General features: G+C 50.3%; 2 protein-coding genes across 3 annotated transcripts in view; both read left to right on the top strand.

The window, feature by feature from the left end:
• LOC112131381 (vitellogenin-like) lies at positions 1-26,104 on the top strand. The gene is made up of 9 exons (XM_054534708.2): positions 1-781; positions 4,421-4,474; positions 5,798-5,958; positions 9,222-9,292; positions 11,893-12,058; positions 12,137-12,271; positions 13,615-13,795; positions 19,291-19,430; positions 26,022-26,104. Exons 1-9 carry the CDS (start codon positions 715-717, stop codon positions 26,094-26,096), a joined length of 1,050 nt encoding a protein of 349 aa, XP_054390683.1. The 5' UTR covers positions 1-714; the 3' UTR covers positions 26,097-26,104.
• The window catches only part of LOC100440962 (uncharacterized), a 129,372-nt gene continuing 128,270 nt past the window's right edge, over positions 26,037-27,138 (top strand). For both annotated transcript variants that reach the window (XM_054534705.2, XM_054534707.2), the window contains exon 1: positions 26,037-26,125. The gene's annotated coding sequence lies outside the window, so the exon portion shown is untranslated. The remainder of the gene's footprint in view (positions 26,126-27,138) is intronic.

Consider the following 27,138-nt stretch of genomic DNA (forward strand, 5'->3'; position numbering starts at 1 on the left):
TCTGTTGAGACGGAATCTAGCTCTGTTGCCCAGGCTGGAGTGCAGTGGCGTGATCTTGGCTCACTGCAACCTCTGCCTCCCGGGTTCAAGTGATTCTCCTGCCTCAGCCTCCTGAGTAGCTGGGATTATAGGTGCTCGCCACCATGCCCAGATAATTTTTAAATTTTTAGTAGAGATGGGGTCTCACTGTGTTGGCCAGGCTGGTCTCAAACTCCTGACCTCGTGATCTGCCCGCCTCGACCTCCCAAAGTGCTGGGATTACAAGCGTGAGCCACCGTGCCCAACTGAGACCCTGTCTTTTAAAGTAAATGAAATGGTTAAAATGGTCAATTTTATGTTTTTAAAATATAATTATACTGCAATTAAAAAGCAACAACCACTACACCGTCTTGCATTCTGCCCTGAGATCTCTGTTTACAAGGCTAGAAGAGTAGTCAAGCTCCTTTTTTTTTCCCTTCTAGGCTTTTTTTCCCCTCATTGGTCAGGAGCCCCCTCCCCTCCTCTCTGTCGGGTGGGGTGCTAATAACTTTATTGGAGGTTTCTGATTGGCTGGATCTCTGTTCTGAATGCCCCCCCACCTCCCCTTCTACCCTCCTTGGCTGGGAGAGTGGGTTAAAGCTGAGCCCTCCTCTTTGGGGAAAAAGATTCCTTTCAGGACCACGCTGAGCTGCTCTGGAGCCTGAGGCTGGTGGCACGGGGCTGGCCCAGGAAGTGATGCCGGCCCCCGTGGGACTCCTCGGTCTGGTCCTGCTCTGGCCGCTGATGGCAGTGACTGCGGAGAGTAAGTAAAACTGCTGCACATTCCTGGTCCTGTCTGGAGTGAAGCAAGGGGCAGCCCAGATGCACCTGGGACTGCACTTTTGTAGCCAGATGCCTGTTGACCTGCCTTTCCACTGCCACCTTTTGTTTTGCTTTTCATGGGGAAGAGGAGGGAGAGGTGACAGGTGAATCCTCATCTCTCACTCACATGCTCCACTAGCATCCTCTGGAAACTCAGACAAGGCAGGGGTTGGGGAGCTGCAGAGACCAGATCTGAAGCCCTGAGTGAGAAAATGCTGCCTTCTGGACCCACTGAGCTTGAGCCCAGGAGGTCGAGGCTACAGTGAGCCGAGATCACGCCACTGCGCTCCAACCTGGGCGACAGAGTGAGATCTTGTCTCAGCAACCAAAAAAAGCAAGTAATCTTAATTTTCCTAGTACCCACACATACAAATTTTTAAAAAGGCAGGTGAAATTAATAACATTTTGCTTAACCCAATATATCCAATATATAATTAGAAAATGTAATCAATAGGAAGTATTAATGAGATTTATTTCCCATTCAACATTCAACGTGTATTTTATACTTATGACATATTTCATTTCGGATGCTAAATTTTCATTGCAAATACTTGATCTGTCTAGAGTTCTTAAAACATAGAGATGAGAAAGTAGGTTTATTTACTGTGCTAAGTTGTTTCAAACATATTTGAAACTTTTCTTTCTTTAAAAAATATTTTTTGTAGAGACGGGGTTTTACCATATTGCCCAGGCTCGTCTCAAACTCAAGTGATCCTCCCAAAGTGCTGGGATTACAGGCATGAGCAACTGCACCCTGCTGAAAGTCTTCTAATAAGTGAATTGAGTATTGGTTTTTTGTTTAATTAAAATTAAATGAAAAGTTTCTCTGTAACCAGTAACATTTCAGATGCTTCATAGCCACATACTGGACAGCACAGGCCAGATTGTGGGGTCTTCTATTTGTTGTAAATGATGTAATTGTTCTGATATTTGGACTTTTTTTCAGCATATAACACTGCCTGGCATGCTATAGGTACTTGGTAAATTGTGTTGGTTTCGTGAAAGAATGCACACTGATCAGAACTGACAGCTGAGAAAGCTGAAATGGGACTTGATTTCATTTGCTGGCTAGAGATGACACTCATTTCAGTCCAATTTCAGATCTCTTCCTAGAAGTGAGTAGGATCTGATTGAAGAATTTATTACTTCCAGTGTGCAGCATTTTCCCATCCTTGGTTAATCTGTTATGAATTTATCATGACATGAACTTGATTTTTCTGAAATTTAAAAAATATTTTAAATGTGTTTAAGCGTTCAGGAAATGGAAGGGGTACAGGCTTAATTCAAGCACAATGCTCTCAGAGCTCAGCTCACTTCTGCAGGTCATGGTGGATGGAGGCTGGTGGGCCAGGCTGCTTTGTAGCCTAGCTGAGCAGTAAAGCAGATGCAGGGATTGTCTGTTGAGCAAACAAGCAGGATGCTGGGCTTGTGCACAATCGAGAATGTAATGATTATGCACACATATGTTTAATTTGGCGCCCAGTGTCCAAGTGATCAAAGAGTTGAAGGAAAGTTGGAAGGGAAATTGATTGGGTTGAATGTCTTTGAAATGTGGTTTTATCTGTTGATATTCTACTTGAATGCTAAGAGGGTTTTGTTAGATGTGCCAAAATATTTAGGGGAGAAAAACCCTGCCAGATATCCTACCATGTCCCATTGTTTTAAAGGGTGTAAACAAAATAGTATATAATGCACCCTGCCCCCACCCCTCCCCATTTTGGGGAAATGATTTGTTTTTCTTTTTCTTTTTTTTTGAGACAAGGTCTTACTCTGCTACCCAGGCTGGAGTACAGTGGTGCGATCTCGGCTCACTGCAATCTCCACCTGTTGGCTCAAGCAATTCTCCCACCTCCCACGAGTAGCTGGGACCACAGGTGTGCACCACCACGCCCGGCTAATTTTTGTATTTTTTATAGAAAGGGGGTTTCGCCATACTGGCCAGGCTGGTCTCGAACTCCTGAGCTCAAGTCATCTACCCACCTCAGCTTCCCAAAGTACTGGGATTACAGGCATGAGCCACTGCACCCAGGCACAGTGTGTTTTTTGAGGGATTAAACAGGTCAGCAAGTGTAGCAATGACCAGTCGAGGTGCAGCAGGGTGGTTTTGAGGATGGAAGTGGTATTATTGAAATGCCATCCTATGGAAATGGCTGCAGATGAATGTCTGCTTAATGCACCGGAGGGCACGAGTGATGCCTGGGAAAGATCCTGCAAGTGGCTGGCAGGAAGGGGAAACAAGGCTTGAAAGTAGGTGGCAGTGGAAGGGCTGGGTGGCTGGAGGGAGGGAGGGAGGGGTGCCGGCCTTCCCAGGGAGGGAGCTCCGGGAATCCCTGGCAGTTTCCTTAGCAGCCTGAGCTGGGGGCCGAGGGGCCACCTCACCACATCGGCTCATGCCCTGGTTGTCCTCTGCCCCTTTGATGGTGGGAGAAGGGAGACACTCAACAGGGAGCGGCACCAGCTCCTGCTATTTCCTGCAGCAGACTCTTGGTCTTGCTGGTGTTCCATTCATTACTCATTTGCTCACTTACTCTCTGATTCATTCAGGATGAGGGTATGGCTGGGGACTCTGCAGCCAGAGTGCCTGGGTTCAAACCCTGAGTGTCTACCGTTAACCAGCTGTGTGCACCTGGGCAAGTCACTTGGATGGATAGGAGACAGGAGAGGGTGGGTGGGTGGATGGATGGATAGGAGGGAGAGTGGGTGAGTGGGTGGATGGATGGATAACAGCGGGGAGTGGGTGGGTGGGTGGATGGATGGATAGGAGGGGGAGAGAGTGAGTGGGTAGATGGATAGGAGGGGGAATGGGTGAGTAGGTGGATGGATGGATAGGAGAGGGTAGTGGGTGGGTGGATGGATGGATTGGGGGGTTAGGGGGTGGATGGATGGATAGGAGGTGGGAGTGATGGGTGAATGGATGGATAGGAGGGGGGCTGGGGGTGGGTGGATGGATGGATAGGAGGGGGAGTGGGTGAATGGATGCGTAGGAGGGGGGTTGGGGGTGGGTGTATGGGAGGGGTGTGGGCAGTGGGTAGATAGATGGATAGGAGAGGGGAGCGGGTGGGTGGATGGATAGGAGGGGAATTGGGGGTGGGTGGATAGGAGTGGGGGTGGGGGTGGTTGGATGGATGGATGGATGGATAGGAGCAGGGAGCAGGTGGATGGATGGATGGATAGGAGCAGGGAGCAGGTGGGTGGAAGGATGGGAGTGGGGATGGGTAGATGGATTGATGGATGGGAGGAATGGAGACCTGCATTTGTTGATGGAATTGGCAGAGCTTGCTGACATATTGGACTCAGGTAGTGATGAGGGATGTGGAAGCACGAATGATTGGCAGCTTGAGCTATCAGGGATGATGGTGCCAGTACCCAAGATGGACAAGAGCAAATTGGACAAAGGGTAGGGCAATCACTTCCAGTCTTTGTGGCTCTCCCTCCCCTGAGGACATTTTGCAAAGTCTGGGGAGAGCTGGCATTATCATTTCTCATCTTCTTCCTGGAGTAAGGTCAGTGGCCCATAGCGTGGGGCTATCGTATGCCTCTTTCTGGCCTCACCCTGGTTCCATCTGATTTGCGATTTCAGAAATTCCAGATTCGCAGGTGGGGCAGGCGGCCTCCTGCATGACTGCGTGCACAGGTGAGTGATTCTCTCAGGACGCCTGATCACACCTCTGGTGACCAGGAGCCTGAGCCCAGTACAGGGCCTGATGGTGGTGAAGCTGTAAGATGGGATTAGAGACAGCCCCAGAGGGCCCTGGCTATGCTCCCAAAGATACCAGTTGGGAGGACCAAGGCCAGTTCTGCAAAGGTCACCCACAGAGTTAGAGAAACGAATAGCAAGCTCAGAGTAAAATGCCTTAAGCCATCCCAGCCCCCAAGGCTTCCTCCTCATACCTGTGGGCCCCAGGTGGAATAAATGTCTTTGGCCAGGTGATGCCATTTGCATTTTGGAGGGGAGCAGATGAAAGAGCCTTGGGAACAAATTCTTTGGAAAGAGAGAAGGATCTTAGGAATATGAGGTGTGGTTCTGTCTCAAGGAAATTGACGTGAAAATGTCAGTTCAATCACAAGCCATGGGGAGGGGTGAGATGTTATAATTAGGTTTCATGCTTGATTCCCTGGCCTCAATAGAAGGTTAGAGATTTGGCTCGATAATTATAGACCTCTCTGTTCCCTAAATTGGCTCTTCCCCAGAGCAGTTACTCTCCTCACCCCCAGATTCCCCAAGGCTGGCCAGCTTTACAGCTTTGTCTTCTATAAAGATCAGAATAACAACACACCCTACCCGCCCCACCCCCCCACCCCACTGCCAGCCCCACTTGATATCCATCAAGGTGATAGGTGAGTAGTCAGACTCCCAAGGGTGGAATCCCAGCTGGGGATTGCCTAAGTTAGTTAACCTCTCTGAGCCTCAGTTTCTTCCTCTGTAAAATGGAGAAAAAAGAGTACTCACCTCAAAGTTGGTTATGAAGCTTAACTGAGTTACTGTAGATGAATGCTTCTCAACTGGGGTGATTGTGGCCCTCCCTCCCCTGGGGACATTTTGCAAAGTCTGGGGATATTTTTGGTTGTCACAACTGGGCTGTGTTACTGGCATCTTGTGGGTAAAGGTCAGGGATGCTGCTAAATTTCCTGACAACACACAGGACAGCCCTCACAGACAGAATTCTCTGGCCCCAACTATTAATAGCACCCAGGCAGAGAAACCTTGATATTAGAAGAAGGCCTGGCCCATGATGACACTGGCTAGCACTTATTGAGCACTTACTGTTATTATCTTTATTTTCTTTTTCACCCTTATGAAGGTATGCAGCTACCCAACCTTTCCCCAAGCTGGGGACAGGCAGCTCAGGGCCCAGATGGGGAGAGAGAGGTGTGAGCAAGGATGCCTGGAGGTGGAGTTGGGATCCCAGAGGGCTGCAGGTTCAAGGTGACATCGCTCTCTCTCTCTGCCCTCCAGGGTCAGCTGGGCCCCACCTCCCTGTGGGCACCAGATACACCTATCACTTTTCCACCAACACCAGCACCAGTCTGCAGGACATCCCGGTGGAGGGGAGTGGTCTTGGCTTCCAAGGCTTGGCTGTCCTTGATGTGCTTGGCCCCTGCCAGATGGCTTTATGGGTGAGTGTCTTTGGGTAACCGGGAGATCACGTTGATGCTGGGAAGGACTATGAGGAAGCCACAGCCCCTCACCTCCATTTTCCAATTTGCTTAATCAACAGAGGAGCTTTCTGAGGAATCTTATATTTGGCAAGTGAGGACCCTTGAGAGGAATGTGGGAAAATGGTGCAATTTTGGTTGTAAGAGGTGCCACAGAGGGCCCAATGGAGGAATAGCAGAGGTTAAGGAAGGAATATTTTTAGGGCAGGTTGGGGGAGTTCCTTGGAGTGAGAAGAGCCATAAAACGGAGACATACTGTGCCCTAGGGGTGGACTGAGAGCCTAGGTCTCAGTCTGCAAGTCCAAGGGTGTGTGCAAAGTCAAACCAAGTCAAGTCTTTGGACAAAGGAATAGACTGGGTGGAAGTCTATTCCCAGGAAGGCCTGCCCTGTGGACACTGGCCTTGCAGTGCCTGGGTCCACAGGCTCAGGTTATAGGCAAACACTAAGGGTCAGTGGTGTTAGTCCTGGGTTAAGGCAGAATTATGAGCTAGGCCCACTTGGTGGTTGCAGATTTCTTTTCATTGAGATTTTCTGGAAACTCCTCAATGTTCTTGCAAGCAGAAGTGCTTGCTCATTTGCCTCTGTCCCATTTCTGATAACCCTCATATTTTTCCTGGATAAACCCTCTCAACCCACATAAAAGGCCTTTTAGTTTCTGTTGGAGTCTCATCTCATATTGGGATGCATTTTTGTACTGGCTGGAGCGCTTGCTAACAAGAGTTTCTCAAAACTGTTTTGTTGTATTTTCATGTAGACCACAGGATGAGGTCTTTCATGGAGTGGCCCTGAGGTGCCTCTGAATTCTTAAAGTGTCCAATATGTCAGAGCTGCTGCTTTATTAGTCTTCGTCATCCTTTCACACCCTTCAAAACACTTGTGGTTGTTTTTATCTGCAGGGTCAGTTTTCATAAAGCAAATTGTGTTCTGTTGCAGTTTTATTTATTTGTTTGCTTTAAGCACTTAAGAAAAGCTGCCAATGTCAAATGTTGGCTAGGATATAAAGAACTGGTGTATTTCAAAGATTCTAGGTGAAAATGGAAATTTTCTCGCCCCTTGGGAGGTTAATTAATATATTTTTAGAGAAAAAAGTGTAAAAATCACAAGTCTTCAGAACAAGGAATTTTCATAAACCAAACACCTATGTAGTGATCACCAGAGCCTCCTTCATACTTCCTCTTGGTCACTTCTCCCAAGGGTACAACTTTTTTTTTTTTGAGATGGAATCTCACTCTGTCGTCCAGGCTGGAGTTGCAATAGCACAATCTCAGCTCACTGGAACCTCCGCCTCCCCAGTTTAAGCAATTCTCCTGCGTGAGCCTCCTGAGTAGCTGAGATTACTGGTGGTGCGTGGTGTGCTCCATCACGCCTGGCTAATTTTTGTACTTTTAGTAGAGGTGGGATTTTACCATGTTGGCCAGGCTGGACTTGAACTCCTGACTTCAAGTGATTTGCCCACCTCGGCCTACCAAAGTGCTGGGATTACAGGCGTGAACCACTGTGCCCAGCCTTCCTTTTTCATTTCTACCACCATAGATGAGTTTTGCCTGTCTTTCAACTTCTCTCTAATGGAATTGTACAGGATGTTTTCCTTTGTGTCTGGTTTATTTTTATTTTTATTTTTTTACTGTGATTAAAATATAATATGGAATACACCATTTCAACCATCTTAAGTTTATAATTCAGTGGCATTAAGTACTTTCACATCGTTGCACAACCATCACCACCCTCCATCTCTAGAACTTTTTCATCATCCTAAACAGAAGCTCTGTGTACATTGAATAGTAACTTCCAATTCCCACCCTGCAGACTCTGGTCACCTCTCTTCTGCTTTCTGTCTCTATGAACTTGCTGTTTTTAGGTACCTCATATAAGTGGAGTCACATAGGCTGGGCGCAGTGGCTCACGCCTGTAATCCCAGCACATTCGGAGGCCAAGGCGGGCGGATCACCTGAGGTCTGGAGTTCGAGACCAGCCTGACCAACATGGAGAAACCCTGTCTCTACTAAATATACAAAATTAGCCAGGCGTGGTAGTGCATGCCTGTAATCTCAGCTACTCAGGAGGCTGAGGCAGGAGAATGGCTTGAACCCGGGAGGTGGAGGTTGCTGTGAGCCGAGATCGCGCCATTGCACTTCAGCCCGGGCAATAAGAGCGAAACTCCGTCTCAAAAAAAAAAATAAATAAAAATAAGTGGCGTCACATAATATGTGACCTTTTGTGTCTGGCTTCTTTCACTTAACATTTTCAAGGTTCCTCTCTATTGTAGGATGTAGCAGAACTTCGTCCTTTAAAAAATTATTTTTTATTTATTTTAAAAAATGGAGATGGGGTTCCACCATGTTAGCCAGGCTGGTCTCAAAGTCCTGACCTTAAGTGATCCGCCTGCCTTGCCCTCCCAAAGTGCTGGGATTACAAGTGTGAGCCACCGTGCCCGGCCATAATCTATCAAAATTTTTTTTGTTTTTTTTTTTTTGGAGTGCAGTGGCATGATTTTGGCTCACTGCACCCACCACCTCCCCAGCTCAAGCGATTCTCCTGCCTTGGCCTCCTGAGTTGTTGGGATTACAGGTGCCCGCCACCACACCCAGCTAATTTTTGTATTTTTAGTAGAGATGGCATTTCACCATGTCGGCCAGTCTGGTCTCAAACTCCTGACCCCAAGTGATCCACCTGCCTCAGCCTCCCGAAGTGCTGGGATTACAGGTGTGAGCCACCGTGACTGGCTCTATTAAATTTAAACAGTGAAATCAGTTATTTTAGGGAGGATATTTTCCATTTTTAGAAAGTCTGCCTTCTTTTGCAACCCCCGCCGCCCCCCCCCTCCACCCTCCACTCACCCTGCCACACACACCCCATGGTGACACTGGGATATCCCAAGTCTTCATCATAGGCAAAGCCTTTGTCTGCTCTACGATGTAGCATATTCATGTTGGTACTGCATAGTCCTATGAATCCCTCAACCAAACTTCCAGTGTCTTTTTGGGCAAAATGAGAACTTTCCAGACATTTAGCAGGGAGCTGTAGGTACTTGACTATTTCAGTGAGACATTCAGCCTTCACCACCCAGGCTTTATACCTGGTCAAGGGAGGGGTCTCTCTGCCTTGCCCCCAACATGGATTCATGTATCCTGCTGGGCCCTAGAACTGCTTTGTGGGTGGGATGCTGGCGAGGTCCTGGGGTATCCCAGGAGAGGTCACCAACTCACGGTGCTTTGTGCTTCAGCTGCAAGACTTCCAGGTGACATCCATCCTGGGGGCCAAGGTGGAGCTTCTGAAGGATTCGGAGAGCCTGAGGTAAGACACTTGGCCATGGGGCTGGGACCTGCTCACGATAGGGCTGGAGGTGTGAGTCCTCTGCTGTCTTTCAAGAGCTGTCGGGCTCTGGGTGCACTGAATTAGATTAGGACAATTGGTTAGGGTGACCTCTCTGTAGCAAAGAGATGCCATCTTGGACTGAAGTTCAAAGAAGTTTCTATATTTGTTTTGACCTCGTCAAGCACCGATGAAGACCGCTGGGGGGCTGCCTTCATGTAGAAGCCTTGGGTGACTCCAGATAGCCGCAGGTGCTCTTCTCTTACCTGGTGGGAGGAACTCATCCCGTAGTTCTGGCTGTCACCCCCAGCATGTCCAGATTTCACATCTGCCGATCACCCCTTGGGCATCGTTGTTGAGTGTGTTCTGGAAGACTCCAGCTAATGGGACTGTCGGGGCCACGGAGGTCTGCCTTTTCCCCTCCCCCACTCTGCCGAGACCCCATCCTCTCCCACCCCAAGCTAAGCCCCTCTTTTGTGACCCAGCCAAGCCTGGGATTCTCCCTGTGGCTTGTTTCCCAGGCCTCCCTGACAGCGGCCTCGGTGGCCTCAAAGCTCAGAGTGACCGCCAGCCTGAAGACAACCCCTTCTCTGCAGATTCCTCTTCCATTTTTATTGCAAATTCATTTGTTAAGAAATAAAGCCTTTGTCTAGGGATACCAGGATGGGGGATGCTGCTGAGAGACAGACAGATCCTCACTGAAAGGCAAGGGGAGGGTCTCCTCCAAGGGGACTATTGTCCCCCAGCTCCTCATCAGAAATGCTAAGTCGGTGGGGCCAGGGGTTGTCACTTCCTGGAGGCCAGACTGACAATTGCTATTCTGGGAGTGGTGGGCGCCTTTAGCATTACTCTCCATCAAGGTCTGAGACCCAAGGGACTGCCTTAGGAAGACCCCCAGGCTTTAGTTGGAGCTGGAGAGTGACTGCTGCCCCCTTGGAAGGTAGAAGTGGTGACATATCTGTTCCCCAGGGTTTTGTCTTGCTAGCCTGTAGGGTCTGGGGACTTGGCGGTTTCCCCTTCGTCTTGAAGGATCTCTGCCTTCCAACTCCACGCGGGGAAGGAGGACTTCATCACCTCTCACTTCCTACCTTCCCCATCCCTTCACTCTGCAGATACCAGACCCAGGCACCTTTCTGCCAGGGGAAGGGCAGGTGGGAGGAGCACTGGGCTGAATTCTGGTGCCAGCTCCTTCCCTGACTTGCTGTGTAATATCCCCCAAGAAGGCCCCCGTCTCGGGACTTCATTTCCTTGTCTCAACAATAACAGTCTCAAGTCACTCCCAGTTCAGGGTTTCTGCAGCCTGTGACTCCAGAGCCAGCCTGCTTGGGTTCAAATCCCAGCTGGAGCCCTGAGCAAGACGCTGCATTGCTCTGAGCCTGTTTCCTCATCTGGAATGTGGGTGGAGGGATGATAATTACCTCCCTGGTGGGATCTGTAGGGAGGGAAAGACTCCCTCTACCTTCCTGGGTTCAATAGCTGTGTCTAGAAATAAACTGACATTAGGAGAAGAGGTAGATAGATTTTTTTATACACACAGGGGCATCGTGGAATGAAAGAGTGAAGGCTCCCCAGAGTGGTGAGACTTGGGAGCTTATACACCATTTTCATGGGGAAAGGGGAGGAGGGAGGGAGGCAAGTTAGAGGGGAGTAGATGGTTTCTAGGAAAGAGGAAGGGACCCTTGGAAGAAGAGATAGGAGATGTGCTAGTGTGGGATAAAGTTTGTCTGGGTGTGGTGTCGACTTGCACCATCCTCTCTTAGGATGAGAGCTGCTCTCCCCAGGTGGATGAAACTCCCTGGAGGGCATTGATGACAATTACGTTCCTTTTGGAGGATCTGTCTTTAGGCAGAAGAGGGGAGTTCAGAGAAAGCCTCTCCCCATATTTGCTGTTTCTCAACAAATACAGTCTGGTTCAAAATAGACAAGAGGCTGGGGTGTGGTGGCTTACGCCTGTAATCCCAGTGCTTTGGAGGCTGAGGCTGGAGGATTGCTTGAGCCCAGGAGTTTGAGATCAGCCTGGGCAACGTAGCAGGAATCTATCTCTACAAAAAGTTTAAAAATTAGCTGGGCATGGTGGCCGCATGTCTGTGGTCCCAGCCACTCAGGAGGCTGAGGCAGAAGGATCATTTCAGCCTACAGGGTTGAGGCTGCAGTGAGCTATGATCGCACCACCGTACTCCAGCCTGGGCAACAGAGTGAGACTGGTCCACAAAAAAGCCAGTATTCCCAAGTGGCATATTTTGGGGTGGCACATCCAGAACGCCTTCAGCTCCTTGGGATTAAGTGAGGCGTTTTGGAATGCAGGCAGCTCTTGTCATCCTTTTATTCTTTGACACTTGTCTCACACACCTGTCCATTTGTCCCAGGAGTGAAAAGGCTGGGGTGGCTCAGAGCAGAGTTGGCTGCCCCATAGCCCAGCTGCAGAGGGAAGAAAGGCTATCTGGTAGGGGGATGTGGGGTTCCCTGGGAGCTTCCCATGGGGGCTGGCCTGCAAGAAGGCAGGGATGCTGTGGCCTCTGGCAGTCTGCAAGTGGCCTGGGGCACTGGAGGGTCCCGCTTGACCCCTGTCCACCCTCCTGCAGTGCCATCCTGGGCCGTAACCCACTCCGCTTCATCCTGCACTCTGGGCGTGTGGCCCACCTGTGTCCCCATCCCACTGAGCCACGCTGGGTGCTGAACGTGAAGCGTGCTGTGCTGAGCCTCCTGCAGGGCCACCCAGGGGCCCACAGCCCCAAGACCCTTGATGAGGTGAGGCCAGGAGACGGGAAGGGGGTGGGGGGTAGAGGTGGCCAGAAGGCTGACCTGTCCCCCACCCTGTCTGCCCAGGTGGACATCCTGGGCCGATGTCCCACCACATACCAGCGCCATGGGGACTGGCTACACAAGACAAAGGACCTGGCACGGTGCTCCCTGCGAAGGGGACGCTCATCGCTGCATTCTCAGGCTCTGCCTGGAGTGGCTGTAAGTGCTGGACTGGGCTGGGCTGGGCCTAGCCCCTGACTGCTACTCTCCCAGACCCTCCTCCTCTTCTTCCTCTTCCTCCTCCCTTTTCCTCCTCCCTCCTCCTCCCTTTTCCTCCTCCCTCCTCCTCCCTCCTCCTCCCTCCTCCTCCCTCCTCCTCCCTCCTCCTCCCTTTTCCTCCTCCCTCCTCCTCCCTTTTCCTCTTCCTCCCTCCTCCCTCCTCAGCTCTTCCTTTCCTCTCCTCCAATTCCTTCTCTTCTTGGTCCTCCTTCCTTTACCTCCTCTCCTCCAATTCCTTCTCTTCTTGGTCCTTCTTCCTTTACCTCCTCTCCTCCCTTCCCCTTCCCCTTCCCCTCCCTTCTCCTCTGTCCTTCAAGAAATTTTATTTTCTGTATGTATGTATGTATGTATGTATGTATCTATTTCCTTAGAGACAGAGTCCCACTCTGTCACCCAGGCTGGAGTGCAGTGGTGTGATCAGGGCTCAGTGCAGCCTTCAACTCCTGGCCTCAAGCGATCCTCCCGTCTCAGCCTCTTGAGAGTAGCTGGGACTACAGGCACAAGGCACCATTCCTGGTTAATTATTTTTTTTCTGGATTTTTAGTAGAGATGGTGTCTTGCTATGGTGTCCAGGCTGATCTTGAACTCCTGAGCTCAAGTGATCCTCCTGCCTCAGCCTCCCAAGTAGCTGGGACTACAGGCACACGCCACTATGCCTGGTTAATTTTTTAAAAAATTTTTAGTAGAGATGATGTCTTGCTATGTTGCCCAGGCTGATCTTGAACTTCTGAGCTCAAGCGTTCCTGCCACCTTGGCTTCCCCAAGTGCTGGAACTGCGGGAGTGAGCCACCACGCCCGCCCCTCTGTCCTTTTCCCCAAGCCCTCCTCCCCACCTCTGTCTCCAGCTCCCTGAAGAGGCAAGTGCTTTGTAAATACCAAACATCTGCAGGAGGATGAGAAGTGATCATTGTTCGTGTTGACTTATTATCAAAAGTCTCAGCATCTGAGAGGTGGAGGTGGGCCTCTGCTGATTCGAATGTTTTCATACTGAGGCTTTATCATTCCTCTCCTGGGGGTCTCTCTCTGCTAGACTTTCTTGTTTCCCCTCGTCCTTGTGATCTCTGGTATGCCTTTGCCTGGGCTGATGTTGCCACAATCCAGGCGAGCCAGGGGTGGGTGACGCTGGGATGCACCCCTCAGGGTCTCCTCCCCAGACTCGCTGAGTGAGGGGTGGGGGTCTACAGCTCTGATGTGTCCCTCGTCCCTCCTCCCCTTGGTCCCAGCTGGGTCCTGTGGATGGCTAGATCCTGGCCTGAGCTGTCTCTTCCCCTCTTGGTCCACAGCCCAGCCTGGCCTCCCGCCTGACCTGCATCCAGAGCTTCCGGGCCGGAGTGCTGAGGGAGGCCTCCTGCACAGAGCTGGACACCGCAGGGCCACTGTCTGCAAAGGCAAGCGCTGTGCAGATGCGGACCCTCTCCTCACTCAGCCTGCTGCATGAGGTGCCCCAAGATCCAGCGGGCACAGGTGACCTCAGCCTTCCCTGGTGGCCGCCCCCTGGCCGTGGTGTGAGGGGGTCTGGCCAGAGGGGCCCAAGCAGGCCCAGGCTCCATTCCTCTGTCCCGGCCTGGACACCTCTGACCTATTTCTGAAAATGGTCATCATCAGGAGAGTTAGCCACTTCTAGAAGGTTCTCCAGGCTCTTTCTGCAGGCTCAGATCAGAAGGCCCTGGCTTGATTGAGTCCCTTTTCCCTGGGATGTCCTTGGTGAAGATGGAATCTTCTGTTTCTCAATCTTAAATTCAGTGACCCCTCAGTCTGCCCATTTTAGGGGCAAACTGACTCAGGTTTCCTGATTTTCCAGAAAGTTCCTGCTAACACATAGCATTGCCTGGGACTTGGTGCCGTCCTACAATTTTGCACAGAAAGAAACAAGCGAGGCCTGTATCTGGGGGGAGGATTGCTTTTCCATGTTTGGAAACCAGTTGTCTTCCTGAATAATGAAATAAGAATGGTTATTCTTACTGCTGGGACTTTGGAAGGATTTACTGTGGGCCAGTTGCTGTGCTGAGCACTTTATGTGTATTTAATTTAATTTAATTCTCATCAAAACCCCATTAGGAAGGTAGTGTTATTAGTTAAATTTAAATAAAAATTTTGGCCGGATGTAGTGGCTCACGCCTATAATCCCAGCGGTTTGGGAGGCCGAGGTGGGTGGATAACTTGAGGTCAGGAGTTCGAGACCGGCCTGGCCAACATGGAGAAACCCCGTCTCTACTAAAAATGCAAAAAATAGCTGGAAATAGTGGTGGGCACCTGTGATCCCAGCTGCTCGGGAGGCTGAGGCCAGAGAATCGTTTGAACCCGAGAGGGGAAGATTGCAGTGAGCCAAGATCACGCCACTGCCCTTCAGCCGGGGCGATAGAGTAAGACTCCATCTCAATAAATAAATAAATAAATAAATAAATAAATAAACATTTATTTTTTATTTTTTATTTTTTTGGAGACACAGTCTCGTTCTGTTGCCCAGGCTGGAGAGCAGTGGTCTGATCATGGCTCACTGTAGTCTCAACCTCCCCAGGCACACACAGGTGATCCTCCCACCTCAGCCTGCCAGATAACTGGGGCTACAAGCGCACAGCACCATGCCTGGCTAATTTATTTTTATTTTTATTTTTTATTTTTTGTAGAGACGGGGTTTCACTACGTTGCCCAGGCTGGTCTCGAACTCCTGGGCTCAAATGATCCTTCCACCTCAGCCTCCCAAAGTGCTGGGATTACAGGTGTGAACTGTTGTGTCCCGCCAATTAAATTTTTCGGATAAGTGACCTGTGGCTCAGAGAGGTCAAATGACTTGTCCAAGGTCACACAGTGAGTGAGAGGCAGGGCTGGGACCTGAACCCCTGCCGTGTGTTCTGCAGCTCTGGCTGGTAATAGTGTTTGCCTTGGAAGGCAGGCTCCCAGCACCCCCTGGGGGAGAACCCACTAGATGGGACCTTGGGATTTCTCCTACTTCGCTCTGTACCATGGAATGCCTTCTAGGATCCCAGCTTGGTCTGCCCTCCCCTCAGCTACAGAAACTAGCTGTGCCTGGGGGCATCCAGGCTTGCCAGGACCCAGTGGTGTCCCACTGAGTTGGATATTTCATTTTTCTTCCTCGTTTTTAACAGCTTTATTAAGAGAGAATTCACATACTATACAATTCACCATTTAAAGTGTACAGTTCAATGGTTTTTAGTATATTTAGAGTTGCACATCCATCATCACCACAATCAACTTTATTATTATTTTATTTTATATTTTGAGATGGAGGCTTGCTTTGTCGCCCAGGCTGGAGTGCAGTGGTATGATCTTGGCTCACTGCAACCTCCTCTCCCAGGTTCACGCAGTGCTCCTGCCTCAGCCTCCGAGTAGCTGGGATTATAGGTGCGCACCACCATGCCTGGCTAATTTTTGTATTTTTAGTAGAGACGGGGTTTCCCCATGTCGGCCAGGCTGGTCTCAAACTCCTGACCTCAGGTGTCCGATCTGCCTGCCTTGGCCTCCCAAAGTGCTGGGATTACAGGCGTGAGCCACCATGCCAGGCCCTTTTATTATTATTATTTTATTTATTATTTTTTGAGATGGAGTCTGGCTCTGTCGCCCAGGCTGGAGTGCGGTAGCGTGATCTCAGCTCACTGCAACCTCCTCCTTCCGGGCTCAAGCAATTCTCCTGCCTCAGCCTCCTGAATAGCTGGGATTACAGGCATGTGCCACCATGCACAGCTAATTTTGTGTTTTTAGTAGTGATGGGGTTTTACAACAGAGTGGTCTCGAACTCCTGACTTCACGTGATCCACCCACCTCGGCCTCCCAAAGTGCTGGGATTACAAACATGAGCCACCGTGCCCAGCCTTCAACTAAATTTAAGAGACAGTCTTGCTCTATCACCCAGGCTGGAATGTAATGGTGCCTTGACCTCCTGGGATCAAGGGATTCCCCCGACGTTAGCCTCCCCAGTACAGCTGTGCGCCACCATGCCTGGCTGTTTTTAAAAATTTTTTTGTAGGAACAGGGTCTTGCTATGTTGCCCAGGCTGGTCTCAAACTCCTGGTTTCAAGTGATCCTCCTGCTGCAGCCTCCCAAAGTGCCGGGATTACAGGTGTGAACCACTGTGCTCCACTTTAATCAACTTTAGAACATTGTCATCACCCTAAAAAGAAACCTTGTGCTCATTAGCCATCATTTTCCCAGACCCTGACAGCCACTCAACTACTTTCTGCCTCTAATTTTCCTGTTCTGGAATTTCATATAAATGGGGTCATAAAGTGTGCCCTTTTGTGTCTAGCTTCTTCACTCAGCACAGTGTTTAAGGTTCATCCATGTTGTGGCATGAATTGGAATTTTTTCTTTTTCATTGCTGAATAATATTCCATTGTACGGAGGAGTTTTTTCATATTTTCACTGTCATTCCCAGGAGGCTTTTGGAGTCGGAACTGGATTCAAGTTCTGACTCTATGTTGTATGACTTGGGCCAATAGCCTCTCTCTGTGCCTCAGTTTTCTTAGCTGTAAATATATGGGTAGGTCACCCCTTACCCCATAGGTTATGGTGAAAGTTACAGAAAATGGTCAGCTGGGCACGGTGGCTCAAGCCTCTAATCCCAGCACCTTGGGAGGCCAAAGTGAGCAGATTGCTTGAGCCCAGGAGTTTGAGACCAGTCTGGCAACAAGATGAAACCCCGTCACTGTGAAAAATACAAAAAATTAGCCAGGCATGGTGGTGTGTGTCTGTAATTCCAGCTGCTTGAGAGTCTGAAGTGGGATGATCACCTGAGCCCAGAAGGTCGAGGCTGCAGTGAGCTGTGATCATGTCACTGCACTCCAGCCTGGGCGACAGAGTGAGACCCCTTCTGAAAAAAAAAAAAAAGAAAGAAAGAAAATCGTCATTGCCTTTAGCTAAGCACCTGGCACGTGGCCTCTGTGAGCAGTGGTTCACATCATCCTGACCCCGTTCTTTAGGGCCTGATCCCAAAGGCATACTCAGAAATGAGCCTTTATCCCTCCTTGTAATTCCGCGCTGGGCTCAGATGGCCCTGGCTTGGCCATGTCCTCCTCCCTGGGTTGGAGTCATCTGGTTCCCAACTGTCGTGGGAGAATTCTCCTTAGGTTTGCAGATTCTTGGCAGGTCATCAGGAGTGTGTTTTCATTCATGCTTACCCGAAATGCTTGTCTGAGCACCTGTTGTGTGCTAAGCACTGCCAGGGCTCTGGGGACAGGCCTGTGATCATGGTCAACTCCATTCCTGTCACCCTGAGGCTGACACCCTCCTGGGAGGGGGAAACCATTGATGGGGAAAAAACCTAGTCAAGGTGGCTTGAGACTGTGATCCATGTCAGGAAAGAAATTAAACAGCTGCATGACAGCCAGTGACTTAGACAGGAGTGACAAAAGGGCCTCCTTGAGAAAGTAATGAAGGATAAGACAAGGTCAGCTTTGGGAAGATGCAGAAAAGAGCATTCAGGGAGGAAACAGGAAGTGCAAAGGCCCTGGGGCAGGCACGACCTCTGTGTGTCCCAGGCACCTGGGGGGCTAAGGAGAGGTCTGAGGATTCGATGGATGAATGTGTGCACCTGTGTGGAGCCAGACACACTGTGAGGGCGGGTGTCCAGGCCTGCAGGCAGCCAGATAGTGTTGGACAGCATCTAGAAGGCAAACGCCTTTGCTAAGCAGCGTTGAAGCTGAGGGAGGTGTGGACTGTGGATTCGAGGGTAGGTCTTTGGCTGAGGTTTGGGGGTCCGAGTGGGGCTCAGGAAAGGTTAACACCATGGCTGTGTGCAGAACAGAGGGCAGTTTCTGCCATCACCCATCTTTATTAGGAAGCAGTCACAGGACCGAATGCATGAGAGAGATTAATATTTATTGTTTTGACAAGGTGATGTGTGACATGGTACAAAAGGACACGGTTAAAATGAGTCCCCCCTCTCCAGAGACTGACTCCATTCCTGGCTTCCAGTAGACTTTTCCAGACAAATTCTGTGTACCTACAGATACATAGGCAACTATGTCTGTTTGGGTGGTCTTGTTGTTTTGTTGTGTTTTGTTTTGTTGTGTTTTGTTTTTTTGAGACAGAGTCTCTCTCTTGTCACCCAGGCTGGAGTGCAGTGGAGCGATCTCAGCTCACTGCAACCTTATAGCCTCCCAGGTTCAAGCAATTCTCCTGCCACAGCCTCCCGTGTAGCTGGGATTACAGGCGCCTGCCACCACGCCCAGCTAAGTTGTGGTATTTTTAATAGAGACAGATTTCACCATGCTGGCCAGGCTGGTCTTGAACTCCTGACCTTGGCCTCCCAAAGTGCTGGGATTACAGCCTCTGTGCCATGCACAGAGTGGTCTATTTTTATTTTTGCACCATACATTGTTGTGCATCTTGCCTTGGTCACTCGATGGCTTGGAGATCTTTACAAGGCAGGGCGTGTCCTGCTGACTTGTTTCTGTTAAAAGATACACAGGGTTGGCCCGGCGTGGTGGCTCACACCTGTAATCCCACCACTTTGGGAGGCCGAGGTGGGTGGATCACAAGGTCAGGAGATTGAGACCATTCTGGCTAACATGGTGAAACCCCGTCTCTACTAAAAATACAAAAAAAATTAGCCGGGCGTGGTGGCAGGTGCCTGTAGTCCCAGCTACTCGTGAACCCGGGAGGCAGAGCTTGCAGTGAGCCGAGATCGTGCCACTGCACTGCAGCCTGGGCACAGAGTGAGACTCCATCTCAAAAAAAAAAAAAGGATACTCAGTGTTCCCTGGTGTGAGTGGGCCACAGTTTGTTTGCCCAGCCGCCGCTGGTGGGTACATAGGTGCTTCCCATCTTAGGCTGTTTGCAATGATGCTGCCATGATTTCCCTTGTAGACACCCCTCTTAACCTGTTGCCTGAAACATGCTGAAGGAAGCACTGGCGGGGGTGGGGGCGACTCCCAGAGGGCTTTCTAGCTCACTCTGGCCTTTCCCCATATGGTCATCCCATCCACCTCTTACCATCTCAGATCCAGATGATAGAGACGATGAAGACATGACCCCAAGCAGCCTGCTGTATGAGTGGGAGGAGCTACCATCCCAGGCCATGGTGGCCACTGCGGCCACATTAGTAAGGAGGCTGTGCCTGGCTCAGACCACTAGCTTGGAGGTAAGTGGCTTCTCCAGCCCCAGGCCAGAGACTTTCTTGGCCCTGAGTCTCTAGGACACCTTCCTCTTCCTGCCCATATCCTGGCCCATCCTCTCAGATATTTAATATCAGGGTTGTCAAGTATGGGTGGGTAGGTTGTGCACTGCACAACTGTGCCTGATTGCAGAAGAAAGGAAATCTAGATGGTGTATGCCAAGCCAGTGCCCCAGTCCAGGTTGGATGTGAGCACAGGGGAACCCTTTTCTCTTCTGTCTGTCTAGGAGCACACAACAGTCCTGTTGACTCATAGTCTAACCTCCCAGGCCTAGCCACATCTGAGCCTCAGCATTGAGGACTTCCCACAACAAAGTTAGAGACACATGGCCAAGGCCTCCTCTGAAACTCCTGGCTGTTTCAAGTCAAGAGGTGGATGTGGCTTTGAGACTTATGGCCAGTTCGTTCCTTGGTGATCCTCAAGTATCTGAGGCCCTGAGGCTGCGCTGTGATGACGAGATTCTCCTCGCCACTTGTCTTGTTCTGAGAGAGGGCCCTGAACCCACATGTAAGATGGAAAGCACGAGAGAGATGGTTTAGCGTGGCATAGTCCCTGGGGAAGGAAAAAGATGTGTCATTGGATTGAAGACTCGTCCAGATAATCTAGAATGATCATATCTCAAGATCCTTAACTTAATTACATCTGCAAAGACCCTTTTTCCAAATAAGGGAAATTTACAAGTCCTAGGGCTTAGGACATGGACATATCTTTTTGGGGGCCTCCATTCAATGCTCTACAATTTTTTTTTTTTTAAGACAGGGTCTCATTCTGTTGCCCAGGCTGGAGTATAGTGGTGAAATCATGGCTCACTGAAGCCTTGACCTCCCCAGCTCAAGTGATCCTCCCACCTCTGCCTCCAGAGTACCTAGGACTGCAGGTGCATGCCACCACACCTAATTCTTGTGTTTTTTGTAGAGACGGGGTTTCGCAACGTTGCCCAGGCTGGTCTTGAACTTCTGGACACAAACAATCCTCCCACCTCAGCTTGCTAAGGTGTTGGGATTACAGGAGTGAGCCACTGCACCCTGCCAAGGCTTTACAGTTTAATTGAGCACTTAGTGTACGCTCATACAATAAGCTCCAGGGCCTCACTTGCGTTATCTAATTCAATCATCTCAGTGAAATTCATATCATTGTGCCCATTTTATAGATGAGGAAACTGAAGCTTGAAGAGTTTAGGAAATGTTCTTAAAGCCACGCTGCTATTAAGTGATAGAGCTGGGCTGTTAACCCAGGCAGCCTGGCCCAAAGCCGGGTAACTTCCTTTTCAATGCTGTAAGTAATTTTCAGTGCTGTTAAGTTTCTCACCCTGGGTGCTGTGGACACTGAGGGCTGGGTCATTCTTTGTGGAATGTGTGGGGGAGGCTGTCACGTGCAATGTGGGATGTTTAGCAGCATCTCTGGCCTCTCCTCACTAGATACCACCATCATCCCCACCTGCAGTCCGTGGCAACCAGATGGCCCTGGGGAGCACAGTTGTCACCAGTAGGGGACCGCTGCTCTGTGGCCTGTGCTCTAACCGTTGCACTGCTGAACCTCATGGCTTGATGGGAAGACAGGACTGCATTCTTTGTCTGGCCCCAAGAGCACCCCGACCACCTAACTGGACATTTCCCCTGGCAGGGGTGGCTCAGGGCAAGGGCTGCGGGCCTGGGTCTCCACTTGTGGATGCTGGCGGTGCTAGCCCCAGAGGGCACTGTGCGGCTGTCTTTTACTTACAGCATTGAAAAGGAAGTTACTGTCACCGTGGAGGTCCCCTGGGCTGAGGGGTGAAATGCTGAGGACCCTGTTGCTAGGAATGGCTTTGCAGGGACACATCAGTGCACACCAAGCAGCTCCTGGGCCCCCGGGAGGGCTGAGGGCCTGCCTGGGTTGCCAGGGGGATAGACCTCATGAGCTTCGGCTTGAAATTCCCCTGCCCCTCCCCATTGATGGTGGGCAGGTGACAAGGTTTGTTTTTCAGTCTGGAAACAAAACCAGGACTCAGCACTCAATAGAAAGTAAACCCCCGAGTCGGACCCTCCATAGAGAGGCCCCGGAGTTTCGATGTGGGGGGCAGAGAGTGGGATGGCCAAGGGCGTCCCTAAGGAACAAAGGAGGAGGAAGCAAGGGTGCACTGGGGATGGGAGGGGACAGACAGAGGGAGCCAGCAAGGCCAACTTCTCCAGGCTGCCAGGAAGGATGCCTGGGAGAAGGCATGGCTCATCACCAATCTTGGGTGTTCTGAGAACAAGGAGCTCGAGTTACAGGTGTTCATTAAGGGCTGACTGTGTACACTCACGAAATGGCATAGACAGTGGCAGAACAGGACTGGCTCATACTGGCTCAGAAGAGTGGGTGAGTAGATTTCCAGGTGTCCCGTAGGCTGCTTGTTAAACACTGCTGTTTTAAACATTAAGTTGTGGCCAGGCACAGTGGCTCATGCCTGTAATCCCAACACTTTGGGAGGCTGAGGTGGGCAGATCACTTGAGGTCAGGAGTTCGAGACCAGCCTGGCCAACATGGTGAAACCCCGTCTCCACTAAAAATACAAAAATTAGCCAGGAGCCTGTAATCCCAGCTACTTCGGAGGCTGAGACAGAAGAATCGCTTGAACCTGGGAGGCGGAGGTTGCAGTGAGCCGAGATCGCTCCACTGCACTCCAGCCTGGGCAACAAGAGTGAGACTCCATCTCAAGATAAATAAATAAAATAAAATAAAATAAATAAAGTTGTGTTAACATAGCTGACTAATGGGTACAAATACACTTCAGTAGAAGAAATCAGACTCTAATCCTCAACAGATTCCTATGATGGCTATAATTAACATTAATCCTACATTTAAAAATAGCTGGAAGAGAATAATTTGAACGTTTCTAATATAAAAAAAGATAGTTAAGGTGATGGATATCGTAATTATCCTGATTTGATTAGATGAATGTATCAAATTATTCCACGGGTACCCTGAAAATATGTGCATCTAATGTGTATCAACAAGTAAATAGGCAGGGCGTGGTGGCTCACGCCTGTCATCCCAGCACTTTGGGAGGCTGAGGTGGGTGGATCACTTAAGCCCAGGGGTTTGAGAGCAGCCTGGGCAACACAGGGAGAGAGTCCATCTCTATAAAAAATAAGCCAAGCATGGTGGTACATGCCTGTGGTTCTGGCTACTTGGGAAGCTGAGGCAGGAGGTTGGCTTGAGCCTGGGAGGTTAAGGCTACAGGGAGCTGTGATCAAACCACTGCACTCCAGCCTAGGTGACAGAGTGAGACTGTTCTCCAAAAAAAAAAGAAAAATTTAAAAATCAAATAAAATGAATTATATTAGAAACAAAGGTATTAAGTACTCCCAACCATGACCACCTGGTTATTTTACTACATTTTACTATTGTCTTTCCATTAGAGGTTAGTCATGTTTCTTGTAACCGTATGGTGGAAATATGACATGATGTGCTAAGGTGCATTTCTTCCCAGGTCTGTCCTTAGCAATTGCATGTTGGTAGCTTGAAATCGACCATGGTGGATGTATTTACACCATGGGAATCGGCAAATGCTACAAATTAGGACTTTTTTTTTTTTTTTTTTTTTTTAAGCCATTGCATATAGGATGCTGGTTAAGAGTGGGGGTTTGGGAACTGGTGCCCTGGGTTCAAGTCTCTGCTCTGCTACTGAGTAGCATGCAGCCACCGGAACCTGACTCAAACACTTTGAGTGTCAATTTCCTTCTCTGTCAGCTTAGACCAGTGCCTGGTACATAGTAAAGGCTCCTTACTAAGTAACTGGTGGTGTAGTTATTACTACTTTTTTTTTTTCCTTTTTTTTCTTCGAGACAGAGTCTTGCTCTGTCGCCCAGGCTGCAGTGCAGTGGTGCGATCCTGGCTCACTGTAACCTCTGCCTCCCAAGTTAAAGTGATTCTCCTGTCTCAGCCTCTTGAATACCTGGAATTACAGGCTCGCACCACCATACCCAGCTAAGTTTTGTATTTTTGGCAGAGATGAGGTTTCACCATGTTGGCCAGGCTGGTCTCGAACTCCTGACCGCAAGTGATCCACCTGCCTCGACCTCCCAAAGTGCTGGGATTACAGGTGTGAGCCACTGCACCCAGCCTTATCACTATTATCATGTGTTATTGGTGGTGATGGGGGTGGCAGATTTCTTATCGACCTACATATCTGTCTTTTTTTTTCTCTTGAGACGGAATCTCGCTCTGTTGCTCAGGCTGGAGAGTGCAGTGGTGTGATCTCGGCTCACTGCAAACTCCACCTCCTGGTTCAAGTGATCTCTTGCCTCAGCCTCCTGAATAGCTGGGATTACAGGCATGCAACACTACGCCTGGCTAATTTTTGTATTTTTAGTAGAGACAGAGTTTCACCATATTGGCCATGCTGGCCTCAAACTCCTGACTTCCAGTGATCCACCCGGCTTGGCCTCCCGAAGTGCTGGGATTATAAGCGTGAACTACTGCTCCAGGCCCCGGACTTGATTTCTAGGCAGGAGACTTGGACCCTTTGCCTCCATCCGTAGCCTGCCTAGATCTGGCCTATCTTCTCCTTTTGAATTTCTTCTTCCTCCAGTGGAGGAAAACCAGGATGAGCCACTGATGATCCCTCCTTTCGTGCCTGGATCTGAAAGGCCTATTCTCAGGGTAACACTTGTGGTCAGAGGCTTACCCAGAGCAGGAGGAGTGGTCCTGGGCAGGCACCATCCCCAGGTGCCCGTCTGCACACGTGTTCTGAACCCAGGGTGCCAAGGGCAGTCGGGGAAACACAGCCACCAGCCAGAGGGAAATGTGGCCGAGTCCATTAGGAAGGAAGGAAGCAGGCCTGGAACTGAAATTTTTTGGATAGCCACCCCAAACTGGGCAATAGAGTCTTTTAGGCTACCAGTGGTCAGGGCCAGCTGCGATGGTGGCAGTTAGCCTGCAGCAGGGGCTGGCTCGTGGGTCCTGCCGGAGGAAGAAAAGATAGAGCTGAGCGTTGCCACTGGCTCTGCCCACAGAAGGCACATTCTGGGAAGGCTGCCGGGACTCTGGTGGGCAGACACGTTGGCAGGTGGGTCGAGTGACCAGTGAGGGCCTGTTTTGCAGGCTGCGTCTTGCTGAGATCGAGCTGCGTGTGCAGGGATTCTGTCACAGCCACACACGGCAGGGAGGCCCAGGGTCAGGGAAGCAGGTCCCAGCCTCGGAGGACCCCTGGGTGGGTGGGGGATTCAGGCCTGGCCCTGGCCAAGCCTGGGGGAAGTATGGGGGCTTCTCTGCAGGAAGCTGGGACCTGGCTTGGCTTGGCTCCTACTTTTTGCTCTTTGTGTGGTTTTGGGTTCAGGCCAATGCAGGGAGCCTGAGACGACACGGGTACCAGGACGGAAGGTTTTCCAAACTAAACATCTCCTAAGCACAGGGGCTGTTCTCTGAGTAGAGTCCTTTATTTCTTGTGAGTTCTGGGCCCTCTGCATCCCCTGTAATGCCCTTTATTAGCCATCACTGTGAATAATTGTATAAAACAATTTTTTTATTAGAAATATTGGAAAAGAGTGGGCACGATGGCTCACACCTGTAATCCCAGCACTTGGGGAGGCCGAGGTGGGAGGATCACTTGAGCCCAGAAGTTTGAGACCAGCCTGGGCAACATGGTGAGACCTCATCTCTACGAAAAATACAAAAAAATTAGCCGAGCGTGGTGATGCACACCAGTGTTCCCAGCTACACGGGAGGCTGAGGTGGGAGGATCGCTTGAGCCCAGGAGGTTGAGGCTGCAGTGAGAAGTGACTGTGCTGCAGCACTCCATCCCGGCAGACAGAGGGAGACCCTGTCTCTTTAAAAAAAAAAAAAAAAAAAAAAGTCCAGGTGTGGTGGCTCATGCCTGTAATCCCAGCACTTTGGGAGGCTGAGGCGGGCAGATCACAAGGTCAGGAGATCGAGACCATCCTGGCTAACACGGTGAAACCTCGTCTCTAGTAAAAATACAAAAAATAAGCCAGACGTGGTCACAGGTGCCTGTAATCCCAGCTACTCAGGAGGCTGAGGCAGGAGAATCGCTTGAACCCAGGAGGTGGAGGTTGCAGTGAGCTGAGATTGCACCACTGTACTCTAGCCTGGGCAACAGAGTGAGACTCTGTATCAAAAAAAAAAAAAAAAAAAAAAAAAGAGTATATATATTATATAGGAAAAGATTGCCACCTCACTAAATATTTGAAATATGCTAAGACTCATTAGAATGATTATATTACAATCATAGTGAACATTTATTGGGCTTTTATTAGATGCCACAGATTCAGACACTATGCCTGTTCTTTCACTGCCATATCCTGAATGCAATGCAAGGCACATAGTAGGTTCTCAATAAATACCTGCTAAATTAGAGAAAAATGAGCCAGCCTGTGTGCTTGTAGGGGCTGGGGGTGCAGGGAGGGAGAAGCCAGACCTGGAGCTTCATCTCACTGGGTCTCAGGACACCTTGGGAGAAGGTGGCAGGTCCTTCCCACTTTCCCCACGGTTGTGCTTGCAGGCAGGAGACGGGTGAGGTGACCTTCGGGGATCCCCCGCACTTCTGGGTGTCTCATGCTGCCCCCTCTGAATCCCAGGCCATGGACTTGTTCCTGACACTGGTGTCCCAGCTCCAGGGCCTTTCTGGGGGTGAGCTGATGGAACTGTGGTGACATTCTTCCTTCAAATGCCGAGACAATGGGTAAGGTCCCTCTCCGGGTGGGGGATGGACTAGGAGCTGGCTGGGGGCATCCCTGGGTTAAGGGAGTCTTCGTGCTGTCCTGGGTTCCCAGTGAGGGATGGATGCTGATGCCTCATCCCGTCCCCGTGACACTGACTTGTCCTTCAGTCTGAGACTGTGTGCCAAGAAGGAGATTAAGTGGGGAGGCTGGAGGTTCCCACGGGGCCCAAGCTCGATCCCGCCTGAGACCAGAAGCTGAAGGGGCTGGTGAATAAAGACAGCCATTGTTCCCTTCCCCAGACAGGACCCTCTTGCTGGAATTAGCATTCCAATGCACCTAGGGTACCCTCCTGCCGGGGGCGTGGAGAGTCTGGGCTGCGGGGTGCTGGGCAGGGCTGGCACTCCACCACCCAGACCTTGCTGATCTGGGGCTGGTAAGGTGGGTAAAGTGACTCCCAGTCTCAGAGGGGAGTCTCTGAGGCACTAACTCAGTCAGCTTAGGGCTATGCTTAGGAGTTTGAGACCAGCCTGGGCAACATAGCAATGCCCCCATCTCTACAAAAAATTTAAAAGTTAGCTCGACGTGGTAGCGAACACCTGTGGTCCCAGCTACTTGGGAGGCTGAGTGGGAGGATCACCTGAGCTCAGGAGGTGGAGGCTACAGTGAGGTGTGATCGCACCACTGCACTGCAGCCTGGGTGACAGAGTGAGACGCTGTCTCACAAAAAAAGAAAAAATAAATGTCCTGATGTTGTGCTGAGTATTCGAGGTTTAAATTAGAGACTGTTTGCTGATTGCTGGTTCCTGTTCCGCTAGGGATTTTTACCCCTACTCGGTGACATTTGCTTGGGTGGGTTTCAGCAGAGCACTGGGTGCGGACTTGTGTGTTCCCAAACCAGTGTTTCTTGGGTGGGTAGAGCTGCCAGGGTCTGGGCTGGGTGCTGCTGTGCTAAGAGCACGGGCCTCAGCCAGGCTGTGGGGTCCCAGACCCGGGTCAGCCCCTCCCAAGGTGTGAGGGTGGGCATGTCTGCACC

The sequence above is a fragment of the Pongo abelii genome, chromosome 18, assembly GCF_028885655.2.
Source record: "Pongo abelii isolate AG06213 chromosome 18, NHGRI_mPonAbe1-v2.0_pri, whole genome shotgun sequence".
Taxonomy (NCBI): domain Eukaryota; kingdom Metazoa; phylum Chordata; class Mammalia; order Primates; family Hominidae; genus Pongo; species Pongo abelii.